General features: G+C 40.6%; 1 protein-coding gene across 1 annotated transcript in view; it reads right to left on the reverse strand.

Moving 5' to 3' along the window:
• Positions 1-7,506: 7,506 nt before the first annotated feature.
• Positions 7,507-24,871, reverse strand: part of PARD6B (par-6 family cell polarity regulator beta) — a gene marked incomplete at its 5' end in the record, with an annotated part of 18,391 nt that continues 1,026 nt past the window's right edge. Inside the window, 2 exons of the mRNA XM_023761736.1 lie at positions 7,507-10,511; positions 18,924-19,146. Of these exons, the coding sequence (XP_023617504.1) occupies positions 9,682-10,511; positions 18,924-19,146 (1,053 nt within the window). The remainder of the gene's footprint in view (positions 10,512-18,923; positions 19,147-24,871) is intronic.

The raw sequence follows: 24,871 nt of genomic DNA on the forward strand, positions 1-24,871 counted from the left end.
TGAGATTCGCTCGCAATCATTTTTCAAGTATTGTCTGGCGTTTTGTGTATGTGTGCACCAGTTTAATTTCACATTCAGGCAGAGCAGACGTGGATGTGTGTGTGTGTGTGTGTGTGTGTGTGTACGTGTGTGTAGATGCATATTCCCAATTTAAAATCAACTAGTTAAAAGTTGTGTATATGTGTTTTTAAGCCAAGAATCCTTCCCATGTTTTTCTGCTTTACCAGATAGAGATTCAAAGAAATGAAATCTTTATTCTTTGTAAGTTACCGTGTGTAGATCATTGCCGTGAGAGTGAGTGATGGGAGATTCTTTCTGATTCCAGGGGATTCCAAGGTCAGTCACGGGTCCGCCTGAGAAGCCACACGGCTCGGGATCGCTGTTTCATGCGTTTGTGGTCACTGACATTATTGGAGCTCACATCCTAACGCCCTCTCCTTCAAGCTTCCTTCACCCGTGCTCCTCAGGAATTTACCAAGTTAATGATTTAGTTTCTGAGTCACTAGGCATACAGAGTTCTGCCTGAGTCACCTGGGGTACATGCCTGAGACAGCAGCTGAGGGCCTCTGGGAACGTTAGAGAAAACCTGATAGGCAACTTAGGACTGACTGTAGACGTAAGGCTAGCACGCGGGCGGGCAGGGCGGAAAGCCTGGGAACAGAGCGCCAACGTCCTATCGCACAGCGCCGGTTTCATCTGAGCGCACCCTGCTCCAGGTCTCAGTCACAAACAATGCCGTGAATGCGACTTCCTTGTCCAAGCCTGATGCATTGCTAGGAGACGGAATGGAACAGGAATGCGACACTGATACCATCTGTGGGTTGTACTATTAGTCCAATTCTAGCCTTTCTCCTCCTTTTTGGGGGGGCAGATAAGCCAGCACAAAAATGAAGCCTGGAGTTTTCAGAGGCTTATTTTCTGCACACCTATAATGATTTGGCAGGCGAGGGGCGGGGAGGGGGTGGAGGGAGGGGCACAGTATTTCATCCAAAGTGCAACTCCGATAAGTCAGATTCTACTGACTCAGGCAGTGTGACCCTCTGCACAAGGGGCTGGAGACTGAAGATGACTTCGGCCAAGTGAGTTGACAGAATATATGGCAGGTAATTATGTGAAGGCTTTTCTTACATCTTTACAAATCCTAGAAGAAAGGATAAGCATGCTCATGAAAGCAGTTCTGCTAAGAGTGAAGGGGAGAGCCCTGGCTGGGTAGCTCAGCTGTCCTTGATACACCAAGGTTCGCTCTCCAGTCAGGGCACATACAAGAGTCAACCAATGACTGTATAAATAAATGGAACAACAAACCAATGTCTCTCTCTCTCTCTCTCTCTCTCTCTCTTAGAAAACAACACCACTGTTACATAAGTAAAATTTTTTAAAGAGAGAGGGAGTGAGAGACACAGAAAAGCGAGCTGGATCTGAGACCTTCCCTAACTTTCACGGGCATGGGAAGCGCCTGGGGAAATCTTGTTAGAATGCACCATGCTGGCCGCCTTCAGCAGAGATTCTGTTCAGTGGGGCCGAGGTGGGGCCTGAGCGTCTGCATTTCTAACAGGCAGCCAGGTGCTGCGGTCTGGGGACAGCATCCCGGAGTCACCGGAGTTAGGAAACAGCCTTGGCCAGTCCCTTTGGCCCTCAGTCGTCTGGCAAAGGGGACAGAATAGCTCACGTTCACTGAGTGCTGATCAGTCCTCAGGCCCTAAGTGCTTTGTACACATTACCTGTGCAACCGTCACAGCCACCGTCGAGCGACTTGATTCACAGCAGGGAATTAGCCACTTGACAGTGTGTGGTCCATGAGCTTCGGAGACCAGGGATGCACACTGGTAGCCTGCAGGCCAGCTGTGGCCTACAGGCCCATTTGGTCTGTCACACGTGTTGTTTTACAAATCAGGATGGTTCACCAGGCTTACAGACAACTAACCTAGGACAAAGGAGGTAAGACTATACAACGGGGAAAAGGCAATCTCTTCAATAAATGGTGCTAAAAAAAACTGGACAGATACATGAAAAACTGAAACGGCACCACCTGCTTACACCATGCACAAAATAACCTAAAAAGGAATTAAAGACTTAAATGTAAGACCTGAAGTCACAAAACTCCCAGAAGAAAACAGAGGCAGTAAACTTTCTGACATTGGTCTCAGCAATTTTTTTTGGCTATATCTTCTCAGGCAAAGGCAGCAAAAGCAAAAATAAACAAATGGGATGTCATCAAACCAAAAATCTTTTGCACAGAGAAGGATACCACAAACAGGACAAAATGGCAACCTACTGGATGAAAGAAAATATTTGCAAATGATATATCCAAATGGGGTTAATGTTCAAAATATACAAAGAACTCATACAACTCAACATAAAACAATCTAATTAAAGCCTGGCTGGTGTGGCTCAGTGGTTGAGCATTGACCTATGAACCAGGAGGTCACGGTTCCATTCCCAGTCAGGGTACATGTCCAGATTGCAGGTTCAGTCCCCAGTAGGGGGCATCAGGAGGCAGATGATCGATGTTTCTCTCTCTCTCACTCTCTCTCTCTCTCTCTCTCTCTAAAAATCAATGAAAACATGTATTTTTAAAAAATACTCATTCCATTTCACCATTTTCTACTGCTTACAAAACAATTGAGAATGTAGAACAAATTCTGATGTTTGTCAGCATAAGAATAATTAGAATAATGGACAACTTATAAGAATACAAAAGTTTTCCCCATCAGAAAGTGTTTGGCCCTGGAGGAGTAGCTCAGTTGGTTAGAGCATTGTCCCCATACGCCAAGGTTTCAGGTTTGACCCCCGGTCAGGGCACATACAAGAATCAATCGATGAATACATAAATAAGTGGAACAACAAAGCAATGTTTCTCTCTCTCTGTCTCTCTCAAACGAATACATTTTTTTAAAATAAAGAATTTAACTTCAACAATATGAAAATAAAGTGACATAATGTGTTTCCTGACATGGTACAATGAGGATATAACACCATAAACATACTATTCTGGCCCAAAATACACAACTTAAATCTAATGCTAAGGAAACAAACCCAAATTGATGGGCAGCTTACAAAACAATGTCTATTTTTTTTTAAATGTCAGTATTATGAAAGATTTAAAAAAGAGATGAGGGATTATTCTACATTAAAGGAGACCAAAGAGATGTGATATGTGATTCTGGATTAGATCCTGGGTCAAGGGAAATATTTCTGTAAAGGACACTATGGGGACACTTGGTGAGATTCTAGTATGGCTTATGTATGTTAAATGTTTTTTTAAAAAATATATTTTATTGATTTTTACAGAGAGGAAGGGAGAGGGATAGAGAGAAACATCAATGAGAGAGAATCATCAATCAGCTGCCTCCTGCACGACGCCCCCTACTAGGGATTGAGCCCACAACCGTTAAATGTTTTAACTTGATAGGGGAACCGTGGTTGTATAAGGGAATGTATTAAGAGACTGTCCTTGCCCTAGCTGGTTTGCCTCAGTGGATAGAGCGTTGGCTCTTGGACTGAATGGTCATCGGGGTTCGATTCCAGTCAAGGACACTTACCTTGGTTGTGGACTTGATCCTGGGCACTGGTCAGGGTGCGTGCGGGAGGCAACCAATCAAATGTGTTTCTCTCATGTCGATGTTTCTCTCTCTCTCTGTCTTTTCCCTTCCCTTCCACTCTCTCTAAAATCAATGGAGAAAATATCCTCAGGTGAGGATTAACAACAACAACAACAAACAAAAAATAAAGAGAGAGAGAGGAGAGAGAATGTCCTTGTCCTTAGGAAATACATGCTTGCCTTTAGGAGTTAAGGGGCTATGATCTTTGCAAACAATTCTCAAATGTTTCAGGAAAAAATACAGAGAGATAAAGCAAATGTGGGTATGATCTGGGTGAAGGGTGTAAACTATACTTTCCATGCAGCTCTTTTCTAGGTTTAATTATTTCAAAAATAAGAAAGCAAGCAAACAATAGTGTATCTCCCCCATTAGGAAAAATATATACTAATATTTTACCATTGGAAAATCACTCAAGTGGAAAACGAAATTCTTCAAACACATTTTTCAAAGAATGCATCCTAAAATTGTTTGGATGTTTATCTTTACATAAACATGTAAAAAAATGGAATAGAAAATCAGAGCATTTTTCATGTAATATTGACTTTGTGAAACTTTCAATTATACACACACACACACACACATATACATACACACACATACCAGTGTATTAGATCACAATGTTTAATGCGTTTTTGACTGTGGGTTACAGTTTCAAAAAATGTTTAAAAGCCATTCTACTACAGTATCTCTAATAGGATGACTCACCTGACAACTTACCTGAGACAGCTCCTTTGTGCCTGTTGTGGCATAACAGCAAACCCACTCTCTCGCAAAAGTGTTCCCACTTAGATGATTAATTATAGTTGCTCTTATTTAAGCCAATTTAATTCCTTTTTATAACAAAGCACAGTATACATAACTATGTTTGGTGACCAAAAAGGACTTGAACCTTTAAAAAAAATGAATTTATGTATTATTTATATGATTAAAAAATTTTTTAAGTTTTCTTTACTAATAGTATTAGTTTTGTTATCCATCCCTTGGGATTATAATGAAGTAGATAATTATAATGAACTAGAAAATAGTAGTTTTCTATTACATGGAAAACACTGGTTTGGGGATAAATACCATTTCCAAGAGAGCTACTTAAAATGAGAAAACACCTAAATACGGCTGTAAAGAACACAAACTCCACTGACTTTTAGTATTAATTTATAAAATACACATCAAACGTTGCAAAGCAACTAGGATAAACATAGTAGCTTTAAAAATATTATCTAAATCCTGTTTGTAGGGAAGAACTTGGTAGACTACTACATACTGAGGACTTTTAAATTATGAAATCTAACATTAATTTCCTTTCTATTTACCTTCCAATAACCAGTCAGACATCCACCCAATTACAGCACTGAAGTAGCTTATCAGTGAACTTATCACAGCTGGAGGCTCAACCCCGCAGGTAATAGCCACCATCACCCATTGAGACGCTGTCCCAAATAAAGTCCAAATGATCAATGTCTTATAAGTAAGCACCCTCCCTCCCAACCTGTTCAAGAGAGCTCACCTGCCAAAGTCACTGACATACACACACTTACAGTTCATTACCCACAATTCAACCTTCCATCAATCTGAAGATGGGAACATCTTAAGCAAACAAGAACCGGCTGCTAATCATGAATTAGAGCACCTAAAGGTGCACAACCCTAAAGGGGGCTAGCTTTTCCTTGCAAATTCCTATGACTTCAAAATCAAATTTTATTCCTTTTGCAGAGTGCAAACTTGAAAGCAGCAGGGATTTGAGATCAAACAGCACTGGGATCACATTATAGGGCGAAAGGGATGTTTTAGTTCACCATTGTTTCATGGACCCTGAAACTGAGATGAATGCCAGGCATTGGATGCAGCACAATGGGTACCTATCCACAATGAAGAGGTCTAAAGACAGGATGTTGAATTTTTACTAAGAGGATTTTCAAGCTGTTTTTCATCGGGGGAAGGAATCAAAATGATCCTCCACATTGGTTAGCAGAAGAGACAGTGCAGAGACCAACCAAGCCAATGACAGGGTAACTAATTTGGGATTAGAAATGGTCTGTTTTATTTTGGGCCTTTTACTGTACATGTTTCAGGATAAACTGAATTGAATCCATATACAGTGGCAATAGAAAGTATAACTAAGTGAATTTGAGTTTCAGAAGATAAACGGTCACATTATAAACCACTTTCGTCTTGTTTCAAATCATCTTAAACCTAAATGATAACTCTGATGGATTATCATGCACAATTTCCCACATTTATCAGAATTAAGTACATTTTCAATGCAACCCTCCAGTCAATACATGCATATATGGTTGTAGTTGATGTACACACAATTTCGTGTTTTCTTTTAATCCTCACCTGAGGATATTTTTCCATTGATTTTTACGGAGAGTGGAAGAGAGAGGGAAAGACAGAGAACTATCAATGTGAGAGTAACACATCGATTGGTTGCCTACTGCACGTGCCCTGACCAGGGCCTGGGCTGAGGAAAAGTCTGCAACCAAGGTATGTGCCCTTGACTGGAATGGAACCCAGGACCCTTTGGTCTACAGGCCGATGCTCTATCCACTGAGCCAAACCGGCGAGGGCTATCTTTGTTTTTAAAGATTTTTTATTGATTTCAGAGAGGAAGGGAGGGAGAGAGAGAAACATCAGTGATGACAGAGAATCATTGATCGGCTGCCTCCTGCACGCCCCACACAGGGGATAGAGCCCATAAGCCGGCATGTGCCCTGACTGGGAATTGAACTGTGACCTCTTGGTTCATAGGTCAATGCTCAACCACTGAGCCACACTGGCCGGGCTCATGTTTATCTTTTTTTAAAAAAATTATTTATTTATTTAAATATATTTTAATTGATTTTTTTATAGAGAGAGTTAGAAACATCGATGAGAAATATTGATCAGCTGCCTCCTGCACACCCCCTACTGGGGATGTGCCTGCAACCAAGGTACATGCCCTTGACTGGAATCGAACGTGGGACCCTTCAGTCCACAGGCCGACGCTCTATCCACTGAGCCAAACCAGTTAGGGCCTCATGTTTATCTATTAAAAATTAAAAGTTAAGGGCGCCAGGACCTTGTTATCTACACTAATAAAAGAGAAACATGCAAATTGGTGTCACTCTGCTATACCTACCAGCCAATCAGGGCGATATGCAAATTAACCTGACAAAGATGGCGGTGGCCATGGAGCTGGAGGCTTGGGTTGCCCCCAGTGATGGAGGAAGCCAAGTTTCCAGCCTGCCCTGGCCGCCGCTCAAGGGAGAAAACAACACACAGGCAAGGCCAGCAGCCTGAGAGATCAACACAGAGGGGCGCCTGCTCCAAGCCTCCGCGGTGTGGCTGGGGGCAGGCCCCCAGTGGACACACACACACACATACGGGATGCCTGCTCCAAGCCTCTGACGCGGCTGGAGGCAGGCCTCCAGTGGGGACACACACACATACACACACACACACACACACACACACACACACGGGGCAACTGCTCCAAGCCTATGTGGTGTGGCTGGGGGCAGGCCCCAGCACACACACACACACACACACACACACACACACACGGCGCCTGCTCCCAGCCTCTGCTGCCGTCAGTAGGACATCCACTGAGGGCTCCCGGACTGTGAGAGGGGGCAGGCTGGGCTGAGGGACCCCCAACCCCCCAGTGCACAAATTTCGTGCACCGTGCCTCTAGTAGCTTATATAATGGGTGATAGGTAAATAACTGTTGGGCACTTTTCATATATTTGCAAACAAGAAAGTAGCCTTTATACAAGTCTATCTTTATTTGTAAAAAATAATATACAACTAAAGCCAATTTGATTTTAAAATCAAAGTTCAGTTAATGATAATGTACATTTTATAATAAAATTGTAGTAAAATACTGACATTTGATAGTTTAAACAAAGTGTCATTCATGTACAAATCATGTTATATGTAAAATTTAATTAGAAAATTCATAGTTCACAGAAGTACATACATTTTGTTGACAGCACATAAGAACATTAGCATAAATTTACTTAAAGATACAGAACAAAATTCACAGTTAGGCTTGACACTTAGTACTAGGAAATTTTATGCTGAATCCACTGATACTTTTGTTAACGATGATACACTTGAAATAACTGATTCAGACAACCAATCCACATTTTATTGTATAACCAAGATCTATTGGTTTTACAATATGTCTAGTAATCAATTATTTTACCAATAATTTAAGTGAGATCTGCTGAAGATACCACTGACATGTATCTTTAGCAGGATAATTAAAATAAGAAGCATTAGAAGCTTTGACTTCCATTTTCATGAAGACATACAAGTCTATATTTTAGTTAAAATTTGTACAAAAAGTCAAGCCCTGAAGTATTTCCCCCACAAGAAAAGTTCTGATGTTAAAACTTTGTTAAAAAAAAAAGAGAAAGAGAGAGGTAGTGTGTGAAAGTATTTTTACTTAGAATGTTGAACCCCTGCACCGCTTATAAATGAAATTTAACCTTATACATATTATCATTGTTTTGTCATTCAAGAGTCAAATGTATAAAACTCACAGAATGTTAAAGTTGGAATGCCATTATAAAACAGTGGTATGTAAGTGGAAGAACGTCAGTGAATTCAACAAAAAGTACATTGTATTACATAATATTGTGCAATTAATAGTTTAGTGACAATATGTTTAGTGGTAATGTGAACAAAATACATTTAAGTATTCTGAGTCAAGTGATCTTCATTTAATCAAGACTTTATTTCTTCATATATTTTGACCATATAGAGAAAATATCCTTCAAAACGGAGTCATCTGATTCTTCATTGTTTTAATAGCACACAATTGTTATAGGTATCCATACTAGCCCTACCATAAAATTAATTAATAAATAACTCTGACAGTAATATCCATAAGCCACAGAGAACTTATGTACTTCATACTATTCTTTGTTTCTATATACAAGCATTCTGTAGTGTTTGTGCACATCGTATAGTGAAATCAGGCAAGGAATGGAAGTTAGCAGCCTTACACTTAACTTGTTCTAAGTGGATGCATTGGAAAGTAATAAATAGCCTTATAAAATTAATAGTGATAAACTCTACCTGTCAAAGGTGAATACTATGTAATTTTCATAAAGTGTAGGCAGTGTTCTTAGAAATCCCATGAAGGAAAACCCAAATTGTTTATATAAAAAGTGCACAAATTTGTCCTGTGTGTAAAAAAATCTCTGAATTTGGGTGCATTTTTTAAAATCCAAAATGATTTGCACTTCTTGAATACATTAAAAGAGTATAAAAGCACACCAACAACACACACACAACAAAAGGATAATTTCCAATGAGATTAGGAATGAGGGTGAGAAGAGGTGAAGAGGTGGAGGATAAGGGAGAGTCTCCCAATGCCCAAAGTCAGTGGCATCGCCATTTCCAGGGTAAGTTACGCCCACATGGAATGCCTTTGTGAGAATGAAAGCTACAGGAAGGACAGGCAGGCACCTGAACAACTGGTAGAGATTCTTAATTCAGGAACATAGTTTTGATGCCTTATAACATAGGAAGCAACTCCTAAAAATAGTCAATCAGTTTGATTTCTTAGATATTAGGAAAAAAAGCACTTGAAAAGACTACTTGTTATAATTCACAACAGAGAAACATTAAAATGTCAAAATAAAATACAGAGAACATAGGAGCTGAGGTCCCCAAGGTACCAAAAGTTAGAATGAGATTTCTTCACATTAGAACTTTTAAAAATATAAAGGAAAAATGAACTGGGCTCTGCACAGCAGGTTAAATATGCAACCACTTCAAACGGAAATTATCTAGTCCTCTCACACAGTCTAGAATGTGCTCTAACATCCAGTTATCTGTAGACAAAACAGCAAAAGCACATAATTGCATTAGCAAAGGCCCCTTTGTTTTAGATTTAAATTCACCTCTGACCCACCAAAGTTTATATTAGCAATGATCAAACTACTATTTTAATAACATTTTGAGCTTGCAATATTATTTTTTCTCATGCCCATTCCAGGTCACTGGTTCAGAGGTATATATGCTTTAAACTAGTGGAATGTACAGGTTCCCATGGCATCTTCACTCAGAAAACAGTCAGATAGTGGTTTCATAGTGTTATGATTGTTCCATCTTCTTCTAAGAGTTTTTGATTTGGAACACGCGTTTCAAATTCAGTGTCTGTGCCACTTGCTGCCGTTGTTAAGCTCACTTCATTAGAAGGAATAAAACCATTCTGTCCAGACTCCAAATTGAGTTCCATTTGTGTTAATGATTCTAAGCTTTCCGTGTTAGGAACAGCTTTGGGAATCTGCTGTGGCACTCCATTATCTTCAATAACAATGTCATCTTCATCACTGTCTTCATCTTCTGGCTCAAAGCTGGGTTCCATCTGCTGTGGATAGCCGAGAAGGCTGTTATCAGTAGACTGGCCGGAGCTCCCAGAGGTCCGACTGTTCCTAACGACATTGTTCCTCTGGTTTGCTGGTCTCACTGTTATGATGAGGTTGCGGCTGTTTGCAATCATCATATCTGTTACTTGATCCAGACTCTTCCCTGAAACTTCTATGCCGTTAACTTCTAAAACTTCATCATTAACGGCTAACAGTCCTGTGCTTTGTGCCAGACCTCCCGGGACAAGTCTGGATATAAAGATCCCTGGGACCTTCTCTAAGCCATGTGGCGTGACCCTGACACTGGAGCCATCCCGGATGTAGAATCCTAAGGGTTTCTCAGTGCCGTATTTGTACAGACGGACCCTACGATGCGTTTCTGGGAGAATATCCACGTCTATAATGGAAGACACAGGTCTGAAGTCTTGGGGCATACTAATGACTATATGAGGCTTTTTCCTGTGGTTGTCAGGACGCAATACATTGGTTAAAACATTCTTCTTCTTTATTAGTGTGTCTGTACCAAAGGCACTGTAGTCTGCTTCTTCTGTTTAAAAATAAAATAAAATAATTATAGAAATGCTGTGAAAACACCCACTTATCTGCAGTTGAGTCTGTACAGAAAGGATAACTAAAATGTATTTCGTACATAAACACACTAGTTAAACATTAACTTATTCTAATGGGATCAAAATGTAGTGCAGAAGATGTTATGTCAGAAAAAAACACTAGGTGGCCCTCTCAAGTACACATAAAATTACCAATGTTCACAGTAAATCTAACAAAGCTCGATAACTATGAAACAACATGAACCATGGCCAAATGAAATTCTGGTAAGTCTTGCAAACACATTCTTTTTTTAATATATTTTTATTGACTTCAGAGAGGAAGGGAGTGGGAGAGAGATAGAAACATCAATGATGAGAGAATCATTGGTCGGCTGCCTCCACCCCACACAGGGGATTGAGCCCAGAACCCGGGCATGTGCCCTGACTGGGAATCGAACCATGACCTCCTGGTTCAGAGGTCAACACTCAACCACTGAGCCACGTCGGCCAGGTGCAAACACATTCTTAAACAAGTTACTTAAAATGCATTTTGCCCCGTTTAATGGCACAGCTGCTCTTCATTCCACAGTTTTTCTTCATTCCTGTAGGAATTTGCCAGAGTCATGGTTTTTAGGTAAAAATCTTCCCATTTTTAAATGCTGATACCCAGTGAAACAACAACAAAAACCTATTTGAATTAAATAACACCCAGGGTTGAATTCATTCTTCAAGCCAACAATTTATAATCTCTGATGTACACTAAGGGACAACAGGGCACCTAAAACCAGATATTCTTAGATCACATGGATGAAGGAAGACCTGCCATAAACAAAGCATCTCATCAGAGAATGAGAGGTAGAAAAGGAAATGAAATTAATAACAGGCACACGAGTTGAAATACGATTTCAACTAAAATAAAGGCAAAAGGGCCCCCCAAAAGAACTAGTTCAAAATCCTAGTGTTGGCTACTGCTACAGAGAATAGTAACATCACCGTTTATCCAAGGCTTCAATTCGTATTCTCTCCTGTGACCCTCTGCCACCGCCCCCCCCCCCCAATTGATAACTATGTATTATCATCTTTACTTTATAGACCAGGAAATGACCGGGACATAATAAGTTACAGAGGAAAGACTACTAGACCCAGGAGTTCTTTCTAGGCCAATACCTGACACATTCATACAATGAATGTTAAGTATCAACTGTGCGTCAGAGTATAGAGAACTTCGGCATTTTTATTTCATGCTACTTGAACATCTTCAAAAGCTAGTTTCAGAGAAATGTACAAGACTAGGGGCACTTAATTATTTTGGCATTTCCTCCCCTCCACCCAGGATAATTTTGTCTTCATTTATAGATAAAATATTTAGACTGGGTTCTAACAGAGACAGAAATTTATTTATAATTTGGCTGTGGAAATAAATCCACTGACACAAAAATCTTTTTGGCAAAAAATCTAACTATCATCTTCTAAATGTGTTTTTTTCAAAATTATATATTTTCATTTTAAAACAATCAATTAAGAAAGCCCACCTAATATAAGGAAAGTTCCAGTCCATACAAACTGCAAACAAAATTAAGTTGCCTACATACCTATTCATGGGAAACCTGACCCTAAACCCCTCAAATCTGCATAATTTGGCATCGCATCCTGACCCTGTTTGAATGCTCTCTGCTAAATTCTCAGAAGCAATATGCCCCTGTACAAAGGCAGCTTTGTTCTCTCATCTAGCTAATCAGTTTCCAGCCACTGGGAAAAAATATTTTGGCAAAAAGCCAGGGTGCAGGGTGTTAGTTTAAAGTGTAAAGGTGAATGTCCACAGGGAGTAGGAGTTCACTTTCTACCTGAGTATGTATATCAAAGCACTGAACTCAGACTGTGATGGGAAGTTTGGAAATTTGGTTTATAGCAACCTTCCACTTGTATAAAGCCAGGCTTATGCAACAGTACATGATACGGGCTTACACAGCAGCACCACCCTTACCCCAAGCCTGCCCCTCAGCAGACAATCTCAGCTAACAGGAATGGACAACGAGCCACCTGCAAGGCCACTGAACTGCCAAGGATGTCTCACTTCTTTCCACAGAAAAAGCTCCTGTGCTTTACTTACCAAGGAGCCCTGCAGGCCCTTAGTTTGTAAACATTAATTCTGAAAAGCCTGGTTATCTCATTCCTTAACTCACAGAGTCAAAAGTTACAGAGAGAGACATTAGGGTCCACTAGTGAGTGGCAGACACAGATACAAGAAATAAAAGCCTACAGTGGATAAAAAGCAAATCTTGGGGGGGGTGGGGGGAAAGCATCAGCATCCCTTTATAGTAACAAAATAGGAACAGTTCATGTTAGAGTCATTAAGAAAGTTCAAGATTATGACTTGTTTGAAGTTCAGTAGGAAGACAGGGAAGAATGAAATGATTGCTAAAACTGTAATCAGGGGCTGTAAACCTATTTCTGTAAAGAGCTATACAGTAAATATTTCAGGTCCTGGAGGTCACACGGTTCCTATTGCAAAAGCAGCCATAGGCAGACCATAAAGGAATGAGCTTGGCTGTGTTCCAAGGAAAACTTTATTTACAAAACAGCCAGCAAGCCTTAGTTTGCCAACCCTTGTTCTAATCCAAAATGGTTAAATGAAACAGATCTGGCAACTTTACAAAGATTAAACATCACTTAAAGTGATATTCAAATTCTGCAGATCCCCTCACTTTCTAATAAGAAAAATCAATCACCAAATATTAAGAAGTCTCTCCTATGTGGCTCAGCATTGTTTTCTGGGCCATAGATCCAGTGAACAAAACAGATAAGGTGCTTGCTTTCATGGTGCTTATAGTCTAAAGGAGGAGATGGCAATTAATTTCAAATAACTGAATTATCACAAAGGTGCCAAGAGCAGTGATGTACACTGTGCTGTACAAGTATGTAAATGAGAACCTAGCTTGGTGCAAAGGAAAGGAAAGGCTTCGTCAGGAAAGTAAGGATCACGCTGAGACTAGCTAATCAGTTAGAAGGGAGAGACATTCCAGGCATAGAATACAACGAATAGAGAGAGGAGCAGGATGGAGTAGGGGAAGGAGTCCAATGTACAGTCACGCACTGCTTCACAGGGATATGTTCTGAGAAATGCATCGTTAGGCAATTTCACCGTTGAGCGAACATCATAGAGTGACTTACATAAACCTAGACGGTATAGCCTCCTGCACACCTAGGCTAGCTGCATGTTCTAGCTTAGTGCTCCAGAGCTACAAGCCTGTATAGCAGGTTACTGCACAAAACTACATGAGATTAAATCAAGCACAAGAGAAAATGATGCAATCAAGACACATGAGCCCTAGCTGGTTTGGCTCAGTGGACAGAGCATCGGCCTATGGACTGAAGGGTCCTGGGTTCGATTCTGGTCAAGGGCACATGCCCAGGTTGCAGGCTTGATCCCCAGTAGGGGGCTTGCAGGAGGCAGCCGATCAATGATTCTCTCTCATCATTGATGTTTCTATATCTCTCTTCCTCTCTGAAATAAATAAAAATATATTTGAGAGAGAGAGAGAGAGAGAGAGAGGGAGGGAGGGAGGGAGGGAGGGAGAGAGATGAGATAGCGATGCTGCTGGTGTTAACAGGGCCTACTGTTTTCAGAAAACTTTTTTGTGAATAAGTAGAAAGAGTAAACTCTAAAATAACAATGAAAAGTATAGTACATATGTAAACCTGTAACAGTCCTTTATGACCATAATCAGGTATTAAGTGCTGTACATAATTGCATGGGCTGGCAGTGCAGTAGGTCTGTTTACCAGCATCACCACAACTGCATGAGGAATGTGATGCACTCTCACCTTACTACAGCCACAACATCATCACTAAGCAATAGGGATTTTTCAGCTCCTGTATTCTAATGGAGTATTTGTTGACAGAAACCTCATTATATGGCCCATGACTGTAGTGAGGTTAAAGGGTGGCTGGGGGAGAGGGGGCAGGGAGGAGAAGGAAGAGTCCAGAGCCAAGTCAGAAGCAGCCAGGGGCCAGGCAGACCAATGGGAACTTCAGGGAAGTGTTAAGGATTATGGACTTTGGCCTAAGGGCAACAGGAAGAAAACCAAGGGTTTCGGTTTTTCTCTAAAGCTCTGGCTTCAAGCTGGAGAATGGACCTGAGAGGAGATAGGAGGCTGTGCAGTGGTTTAGGATGGCACCTGGCCTGAAGCAGAGGCAATGGAGATAGGGCAAAACACCTGAAAAATAATTAGAACACAGTTTTAACAGGATTGGTGACTAAGAAAAACAGGTATGTGTCAAAGGTGGCTCCCATGTTTCCATCATGAGAACTGGTGTCATATTCTGAGATGTTACTCCACAATTTCCTCTTTTTTTTCTCTCTCTCTTCTTTTTATTTTATTTAATGTTTAATTTCTGGGGCCATACCTTTTGTTAAACTGTTTTTTTTACAACTTACTATTACAATGTATATACGTTAGACATTTCTAAATTAAACCCTGATTCGTTAAAATATAATCTTAAGGTCCATTTGCAAAATAATGTCCACTGTACAGGTGTTGGGGCCACAAGGCCATGTCCTAAGTGAGAGGATGCTTACTAATAAAGCAAGGCCCTTCTAGAGATTCCAACAAACTCCTCTGAATAAATCCAAGATGCAGACATATTTGTCTAATGTCACACATAAACAGGTGGTGATACGTACAGCAAGAACTGCGGTGTGCACATTCTGATCAGATCTGGCGAGGACTCTGTGCATTTCAACAGACCCCAGACTTGGCTGATCACCATGCCTCGCTGGGAAGTTTTTGGTTTTTTTTTTAATACACATTTCCCTGGCTGTATTCCAAACCTACAGGAATAACCTGAGTATTTTTTAAAGGTACAACCTTTGGATATTTTCTAATATTGTTTGCTGCACAATAATAATCTAAACAACAAGAGGAGGAAAACTCTACTTTGTACCATCTCTTCCCCTCCCCCAAATAAATGACAATACTCTAAACTCCAGTGGGGATGGCGCTGGCAAAAGACCTGGGAATCCTCTCTGTGAAAATAAACTTTTAAGATATCAGGTTTTTTGTTTTGTTTTTGCTTCCATGATAACAGACCTAGAAATAGAGTATGGGGTTTTTCTTCTAACAAATTATTACAAAATATAAAACTTTTCATTCCTATCTTCAAGTTCAGGCTATTAAGTAGCTTACACATTCAACCCTGAGCTTTCACTTCAAAGACACTCTGAATTCCAGATCTTCAGAGGGTAGTTCATCAGCTAACGGTGGGAGGCGTGGGAGGGTGTGGCCCTTTAGGGGTGGTCAGAAGAAACCCCTCTGAGAACATTATCTGTGCTAAGATCTGAAGGATGAGGAGGCAGCCATGGGAAGAGCTGGAGGGAAACCTTTCTTAGGAGGAAAAGCAAGTGCAAAAGCAGAGACAGCAACCAAGTCTGAGGGACAGGAAGCCAGTGTGGCTGTGATGAGGAAGAACTGAGGAAGATGAACTGGCAAAGGCCAAGCAAGGAAGGAGTTTCTTCTGGATGCAATGAAAAGCCAGGACAGGGTTTTAAGCAGAAATAATCAACCAACTTCCTGTTCATTTTTTGCTTAAGTCATGTTTGTATTTTATATATATATATTTTTTAATCCTCACCTGAGAGAGTGGAAGAGAGGGAGGAGTGGGGAGAGAGAGAGAGAGAGAAAGAAAGAGAAAAATCAACATGAGAGAGACACATCAACTGGTTGTCTCCCACACGTGCCTGACCGGGACCGGGGATCAAACCTGTAATCAAAGTACGTGCCCTTGACTAGGAATCAAACCCACGACCCATCGGTCCTTGGGCCGACGTACTAACCCAGTGGTTCTGAATCTTCCTAATGCTGCGACCCTTTAATACAGTTCCTCATGTTGTGGTGACCCCCAATTTCATTGTTACAAATTGAACGTAATTAAAGCATAGTGATTAATCACAAAAACAGTATGTAATTATATATGTGTTTTCCGGTGGTCTTAGGCGACCCCTGTGAAAGGGTCGTTCGACCTCCAAAGGGGTCATGACCCACAAGTTGAGAACTGCTGTACTAACCACTGAGCAAAACAGGCCAGGGCTTAAATTTATACATTTTTTAAAGAATTGTCTGTTGAATGGACTACCTATTTCTAAGCCAAACTCTGAGGGCTAATAATTGTACTGAATGTTTATCTCTATGACATAGAAAACTTTTGTTCACATAGAAACATTTAAAAAGGAAATAGCAGAAGATAACCATCCTTAAAAGATGTTAGGTCTAATTAACCCCATGATCATATAAGTGTTACAAATCCAGTAGCAAAAACACGTGGTGGTATAATCCAACTCATATAATCTTCCTAATGAAGGCGATAATTTTGTCAGATGGCAGTGGTTTAAAAATAGTCATTTTACATTTGAATACACATTCCAGAGAGCAACTAAATTTTTAGTGAAAATTGCAACTGCTAACAAGAAAGGCCTACTATCTAACAACAATTATTTAAATTATTCTGCTCAAAATGACAACTTCCACTCAAAAGTTTTGTCCTTCTCTCCTCTACTGCAGTTCTTTCTTTTGTAACATTCTATACAAAGCTTTCCAAGGGTCTATCCTTGGTCTTTATTTACCATTTCTAATTTCCTAACATGGTTGAAACTCACCAGCCAGATTAGCTTTTCTGCCCTAAAACCAAACCAATTTTCTCTTCAAGTCCATCCCTCTTCCATATTCTGCTGCTCCTCCAATTCATCCCAACAGCCAAATTAATCTCCTAAAGTACTACTCTAATTGTACCACACCCCTGTTATCTACAAAATCCATCTGGGGAGGGGGGCGGTTTAGGGAAAATTGTATGTGTGTTAATATTTTGTAAATAGTCAAGTGATAAAGATATAAGTTACGCTTGGCAGTTTATTCTGTTGGTGGACTTTAGTTCCTCCAAACCCAGAAAAGCTAACATACATAATCAGTGGAATTTCAAAGCCCTGGGAGTGGTCCCAAGCTTATCAACTGATTGGAAAGAAAGTTTCATCTTCAAGGGTAATCCCTACCATTCTCTGCTTTCTGGGTTGGTTTACAAACACAGCAAGGCTTTAATTATCCCACCAATACAGTGCCTGCTGCTTCCCTGCTAGCTTTCTAAACCTCTTCATTTATCAAAGACAAAGGAATAAATGGCACACACCCTGCCCATCTGCAGACAGAGAGACACACATGAAGGAAGACACAAAGGTAAAAAAATAAAAATTTAGGACTCAAAAGACATTTGAAAATGTTTGCAAATGTTCTTTTGTGAGACAAATATCAACGTTTACATTCCTCCCAAATAATGAGTTGCTATCTAATTTTCCAGATGAGTAACTAATTTGCTTTCTGTGAACAATATCCTAAAAGAGAAAGGAAAGAAAATAGTCTCTGGATGCCTGCCTACTACATGCCAGGGCACTGTACTTAGCTCTTTCAACCCTCCCAGTAATCCTATGAGATAATATGTCCATTCTATAGAAAAAGACATTGAAACCCAGGAAGGATAAATAGCTTTCCTTTAGGTATCTATTAAGTATAGCACTTGAAAGTTGGTTGTCACCAAAAGACTGGAATGTTTCTCTGACTCCAAAGTTATACTCTTTCTACCACATCTTCCTGAATGAACAAAATTTCATTCATTAAAGTGAAGATTCAATAAATTCAGAATTTCTATTTTTAAAAATCTAAGAGGGTTATAATTAAAGTAATTAAAACCACAAATTTTCTGCCCTGGCCAGGTGGCTCACCTTCCTAATGCCGCGACCCTTTAATACAGTTCCTCATGTTGTAGTGACCCCCAACCATAAAATTATTTTCGTTGCTACTTCATAATTGTAATTTTGCTACTGTTATGAATCGTAATGTAAATATCTGATATGCAGGATGTATTTTCATTGTTACACATTGAATATAATTAAAGCATAGTGATTAATCACAAAAACAATATGTAATTATCTATGTGTTTTCCGATGGTCTTAGGCGACCCCTGTGAAAGGGTTGTTTGACCCACAGGTTGAGAACCATTGCTGTATACCGAAAGGCTGTGGGTTCAATCCCTGGTTGGGGCATATACAGAAGGCAACCAATAGATGTTCTCTCTCACATTGATGTTTTTCTCTCTCTAAAATCAATAAGCATATTATTGGGTGAGGATTAAAAAAATACAAAAACAAAAAAACCCCACAAATTTTCTAAAGTACACTAGTGAAGTGTAAAGATAATCATTAAATCATTAATACCAAAAATGTTTTAAACCCACTTGTTGCTTAATATGGTAAGATTCACAGAAAATGTCTCTTCATTAAGTTTGTGGCAAAGTCTGTGTATCCTATCAATGAGAAAAATAAAACCACTTCTATCTGTAAAACAATTTTTGTAAACAGTGATACTTACCCTTTTTTTGTATAAAGATCCTAAGCAGTGGATTGGCCGTTGAAACAGCTTTGTGATAATTATCATCGTTATTTATAGGTAGTAAATCTCCATGGATGTCTGCGTAGCCTACTAAAACATCAACATTTGGGATCTTATGAACATGTTGTAGTAATCCATAAAACTCCTCAAATTTTCCCGGTTTTGATCTTTCCAGTGAAAAACGACGAAATTCAGCTCCAAACTATAAAGATAAAAAATGTATTAATTTTAAAAACAGGACTCAATTTTAAAATGCATGCCACAGAACATTAACAGGCTTATTATTTCTCTTAATAAAGAAGATAGTTCCAAGTGACACAGTCTACTGTCAGAAACCTCATCATCTGGAGATAAGACAACATAAGAAAGGCACAGGAATGTGCCTTCTTGATGCTGTATCTCTGAAGGGCATCACTTGAAGATGCAGGTTTACCTCAATGCCCAGGCACCCAGGCCGCATTGGGGACTGTCCTCTCACACCCTGTCTGCAGCCCAGATCCTGAAAGCAGCACTTACCTCCATGAGGTAAGAGGTGCCCAAGTCTTTATTTTGACCATTAACAAAAAGCATCTAAGTTTCTTCCCCCATAAAAGGAATTGCTATTTCACAGAAGTGGCAAGAATGAACAGAAACAGGTACAAAAAGGACTTTGAGCTTCTTGGCATTTAAGATATGATACAAATGGAGGTATAGTATTTAAGAAATCAGTCTAGAGATAAGCATCTTCCCTGTTAATATTATTAAAAAGTTTTATTAATACATCAAATATATGTCCTACAACTACCCAGTAACACAAGAAGTGTTTACATGCTTGGCACAGGGCTAGACCCTAGAGATTGAAAGGCTCAGGCCTACACGAGCGTACCAATTAGTGGATAAAGAGAATAGTTACATCAGAGAGGTATTAAGGGATCATACCAACAGGGAGTACATGACACCTCCACCAGGCCCAATATTTATCTTCACAATTCTGATTCCCAGGTCTGCTTCCCTATGCTAGAATCACACCTCTGTTCTCCAAATGCTGAATTAGTCAAGTGGCCCTTATTCAACACTTAGGACTGATTTCATCTAGTCCATGAACAACAGGATCTATAGGACTTACTATGGGACTAGCATGGCATTTCTCCCCAAATGTGGAAACCTAAGAAAGGTTAATCAGCCCGGCTGGTGTGGTTCAGTGGTTGAGTGTCAACCTATAAACCCAGAGGTCATGCTCAATTCTCAGTCAGGGCACATGCCAGGGTTAGGAGCTCCATCCATCGTGTGGGACATGCAGGAGGCAGCTGATCAATGATTCTCTCTCATCACTGACGTTTCTATCTCTCTCTCCCTCTCCTTTCCTCTCTGAAATCAATAAAAACATATTTAAAAAAAAAAAAAGGTTAATCAGCCTTCCTCAAAAAGGTGTACCAGCCACACAAGTGGAAAATGCTACATAACTATAGCCACACTCTTAGGAGTTACTGTGGAGACCAGATAGTAAAAGCTCAGTTAAGTCCTGCAGTTGATTAAAAATTTTTTAAAGCAAATGTTTGCAAATGACTTCTGGTCAAGATGGTGGCATAAGTAAACAGGGTAAGCACCAACTCCCACGACCGCATCAAAATTACAACTAGCCCCAGCCAGTTTTGCTCAGTGGATAGAATGTAGGACTGAAGGGTCCAGGGTTCGATTTCCAATCAAGGGCATGTGCCTTGGTTGCAGGCTCGATCCCCACCCTGGTCAGTCAGGGTGTGTGCCGGAGGCAACCAATTGATGTGCCTCTCACATTGATGTGTCCCCCCCGCCCCTGCCCCCCAGCTTCTACTCTCTAAAAATCAATGGAGCCCTAACCGATTTGGCTCAGTGGATAGAGCGTCGGCCTGGGGACTAAAGGGTCCCAGGTTTGATTCCGGTCAAGGGCATGTACCTTGGTTGCGGGCACATCCCCAGTGGGGAGTGTGCAGGAGGCAGCTGAATTGATGTTTCTCTCTCATCAATGTTTCTAATTCTCTATCCCTCTCCCTTCCTCTCTGTAAAAAATCAATAAAATATATTTAAAAAATAAAAAATAAATAAAAAAAATCAATGGAAAAATATCCCCTGGGGAGGATTAACAACAATAACAATAAAATTACAACTAAACTACAGAACAACCATCATTCAGAACCCCCTGAAATCTGGCTGAATGCAAGTCCTACAACTAGGGAATTAAAGAAGCGACATCAAGACTGCTCTAAAAGAAAGGTATCATACCCTAGAGCAGTGATGGCGAAACTTTTGAGCTCGGCGTGTCAGCATTTTGAAAAACCCTAACTTAACTCTGGTGCCGTGTCACATATAGAAATTTTTTGATATTTGAAACCATAGTAAAACAAAGACTTATATTTTTGATATTTATTTTATATATTTAAATGCCATTTAACAAAGAAAAATCAACCAAAAAAAATGAGTTCGCGTGTCACCTCTGACACGCGTATCATAGGTTCGCCATCACTGGGATAGAGCGTCGGCCTGCAAACTGAAGGGTCCCAGGTTCAATTCGGGTCAAGGGCACATGCCCAAGTTGCGGGCTCAATCCCCAGTGGGGGGTGTGCAGGAGGCAGCCCATCAATGATTCTCTCTCATCATTGATGTTTCTATCTCTCTCTCCCTCTCTGAAATCAATAAAAATATATTTTAAAAAATACCATTTAAATGGTTTACATTCAATATATAAGCATCTGAATATTACAAAAAACCCAAAAAACAAAACAAAAAAACCAAATGTTTGCCAAATGTGCCTGACCACTGAACTCATTTTTCTTCTAAACAGATATTATGAGTAAGAAATACTAATGTACCACTAAGACAGCCTTAAGCACCCTGCAGACAAAGTCCCCATCAGCATAATTTGAGGTTACAAATGTGTCAATTCATTTTTCCAAGGGCCTTATGGGTATCTGGAGTCACAGCTCTTACTCTATGAATTTCATCTGCCTTGCTTACCCACGCTACTCACTAGTTTTACATTAAAACTCACCAAAACCACCTATTACCTCTAATAAATAATTAAAAATTCCAAAAATACCTTCCTGAATCATAAACACTAACACTTGTCAAGAAATGTAAGGTGACTCATACCCAGCGCTCTCAAAAAGTTTAGTCACACCTTCTCATTTCAAAGTAAATAAAAACTCGGGAACACCCTTCATATCAGAGTTAGTCTTATGATGTTATCAAAAGTCATAGTTTCTCCTTCATTTCTTTATTCTGGTATCATAACGTAAAGTTCCTAGGGCTTTGATTCACCCTCGTGTTTATCACTTCCCATGATCCAGAAATGGGAGTAACATCTATCTAATCACTGAACATTTTAGGGCTTCAATGTTTCTGCTAAAGCTATTGGATGAAAATTCTTTGCTCAACATTTTCTTCTCTCGCTTAAATGTTATGACAAAAACAATGGAAAACTGTATGGCTCACAGTAGATGTGCCCTTTTGCAAATGTTAGCAGGAAAAAAAGAGAAATTGTTATGCTTCTTGCATCAGAACAATAGGATTAAGAGAACTTTTTACTACATAAAAACAAAACAAAACATGAAGGTAGAGATAAAATTAAGACCAATCAACAACTATTCATTATATAAACCATTTACAACTTTTTTAGCGTGGTCTAATTTGTCTTGATCACCCAGAATGTGAATCAACACCCTTCTCTTAGCATCTGTTGGTACATTCTAGAAATGCAACTTAATTTTAATATTCTGTTTGTCCATGAATAATAATTAGGAAAGGTACAGCTCAAAGACTGCTCCAAGGTTATTAAAGGACACCACCTTGATTATTGATTAAGAACTTTCCCAACTCTGGCGAAACAGGAAGATAAATCAGTTACCAAAGAAAAGTCACATGGTAGCTGGTATCACAATTTAACTATAGTTATATTTGCAATATTCATTACTTTACTTGTACCATTTTTCCTTTCCATGAGCAAAGATGATAAAGTTGACACTGTTTTCTATGAAGAACAAAGATATCCAGAAATGTGGGTTTACACATCACCTAGTTGTGGTCACAACCTAACTTCTCAGTGATCACTTTTGTAAAAAGCCGTGCTATCACTAAAGCAGTGAAAAAGAAAACATCTGTCCAAATATTTTTAAATGGTAAAGATGACAGGTGTTTTATTTAATCCATTAAAGACAAATGTGCCAACCACATATATTTGAAACACAACGTGTCACATTAGAAACAGTGCTTATACCGTGCCTATTTATCAACAGCTAGAGTGACAGCGGGATGACACTTCATTCCCTGCAGGTTCTCAGAATGCCTTGGTTCTATTTAAGAGACACAGTTCACGAAAAGTGCAGTATGGCCGGTCCCATATATAATATAGGTTAGACATAAGTATGGGAAAGATTCACAAATCAGTTGACAGAAAGCCTGAAATTCCAGTCCCCAAGAGCTCAAGGTTTCCTGGTCTCAGGAGATCAATTACTGTTTGGTTGTATTTATCAGTGTACCTAGAATTCCTACTCATTTTCTCCCTGTGACCAAAAAAATTAAAGACGTGCTACCAAAATTCGGACCATAAACTGAATTTTAAGATCATGCAATATTGTGTTTTTCTTTTTTAGCCTCAACTCCCACAAAACCATCCTAGATTTATAACAGAAATGCCATTAGAAGATTCAACCACTACCACTTCTATACTGCCAGAGGGACAGTTTTCTGTGTTTTAAATCATCTTAACCCTTAGTTCAAGCATGTGTCACTTCCATTTGCGATGGCAGTTCCATGGGGGTCACGGGGAAGAACGCACTCCTTAAACAGCTCTAATTACTTTTCGATTATTAGGAAGCCACAAGGCTTCTGAAACTAGTGCCTATGCTGATACATGAATTAAGTTTCAGAGAACATTGTAAAATGACGTTAAAGATGAATATACACATTCCTGAGGTGACTATCTCAGCTACAACAACTTCCAGAACTTTGTCTATCAACTCTAGATAATCAAAGCCATTTACCCACAGGCTCCGGGAGGCCTTCTAAGTAGCCTTACACTCGCTGATGCCTCATTCTTTGTGAAGTTGATGTGCTTTTACTTTCTCCTACCCCTTTATGTGTTTTGGTCTTCCCGATGCTACTTCCCATGTCTCAGGGCCCAGCCAGTGCCCTCTCTTTGTTTTCTACAAAGCCTCAAAGTGACTGTAAAAAGGCTCTGAGGTTTTTGTCCTACAAGCAGAGCTGGGCGAAGCCGTCACCTCCCGAAGCCCCCATCTTCTGGAGAGAATGACACTAGATGATCTAAACTCCTTCTGGCTCTGAGATTCATGAGAGGGTTCCGGTGGCGGCCGATCACCGTCCAATTCCAGCCCGGGACCTCCTCGGGGAAGCATTCCCCCGCTAATCCCTGCAGACCGCCCCGCTCGGGGCGCCTGGCCATGGAGGAATTCGCTGGATACCGAGGTCACCATCAGCAGGCGGGCATTCCGCTGGTCGAGAAGGAACAACACTTGACGTGAACAGGTAGGTAGCAGGAGGGAAGGAGCCGGCGGAGTGCCACTCAGCGGAAGGGGAGCGCGCTCACGGTATGGACCCAGCGCATACCGAAGCCGGTGCCAGGAACTTCCCCGGCAGGAAGCCACGCCAGCTTCCAAGGGGTTAGGTAGCTCCCTGGGCCCCCTCTCGCCACCCCATGCGCCCCTGAACCACAGAAGCGGGTGACATGTGGTGGCCACGGGTGCCCCAAGGACCTCTCACTCACAGGCCAGGAGGCGGAATCCCCCCAGGCGCTTAGAAACCACCCTGCGCCCGGCCGGCCGTGGTGAATCCCGGCCCTGACTCCCGCCCACGACCGGGAATGAGATTGAAGGAACCGAAGTGCTCCACTGGTCATCTAGCTGCCCGGGCCAGGAGCAGACACAACCCCCCCCCACCCCCCCCGCCCCTCGCCCTCG

This window comes from Myotis lucifugus, unplaced genomic scaffold (genome assembly GCF_000147115.1).
Source record: "Myotis lucifugus unplaced genomic scaffold, Myoluc2.0 scaffold_215, whole genome shotgun sequence".
NCBI classification, from domain to species: domain Eukaryota; kingdom Metazoa; phylum Chordata; class Mammalia; order Chiroptera; family Vespertilionidae; genus Myotis; species Myotis lucifugus.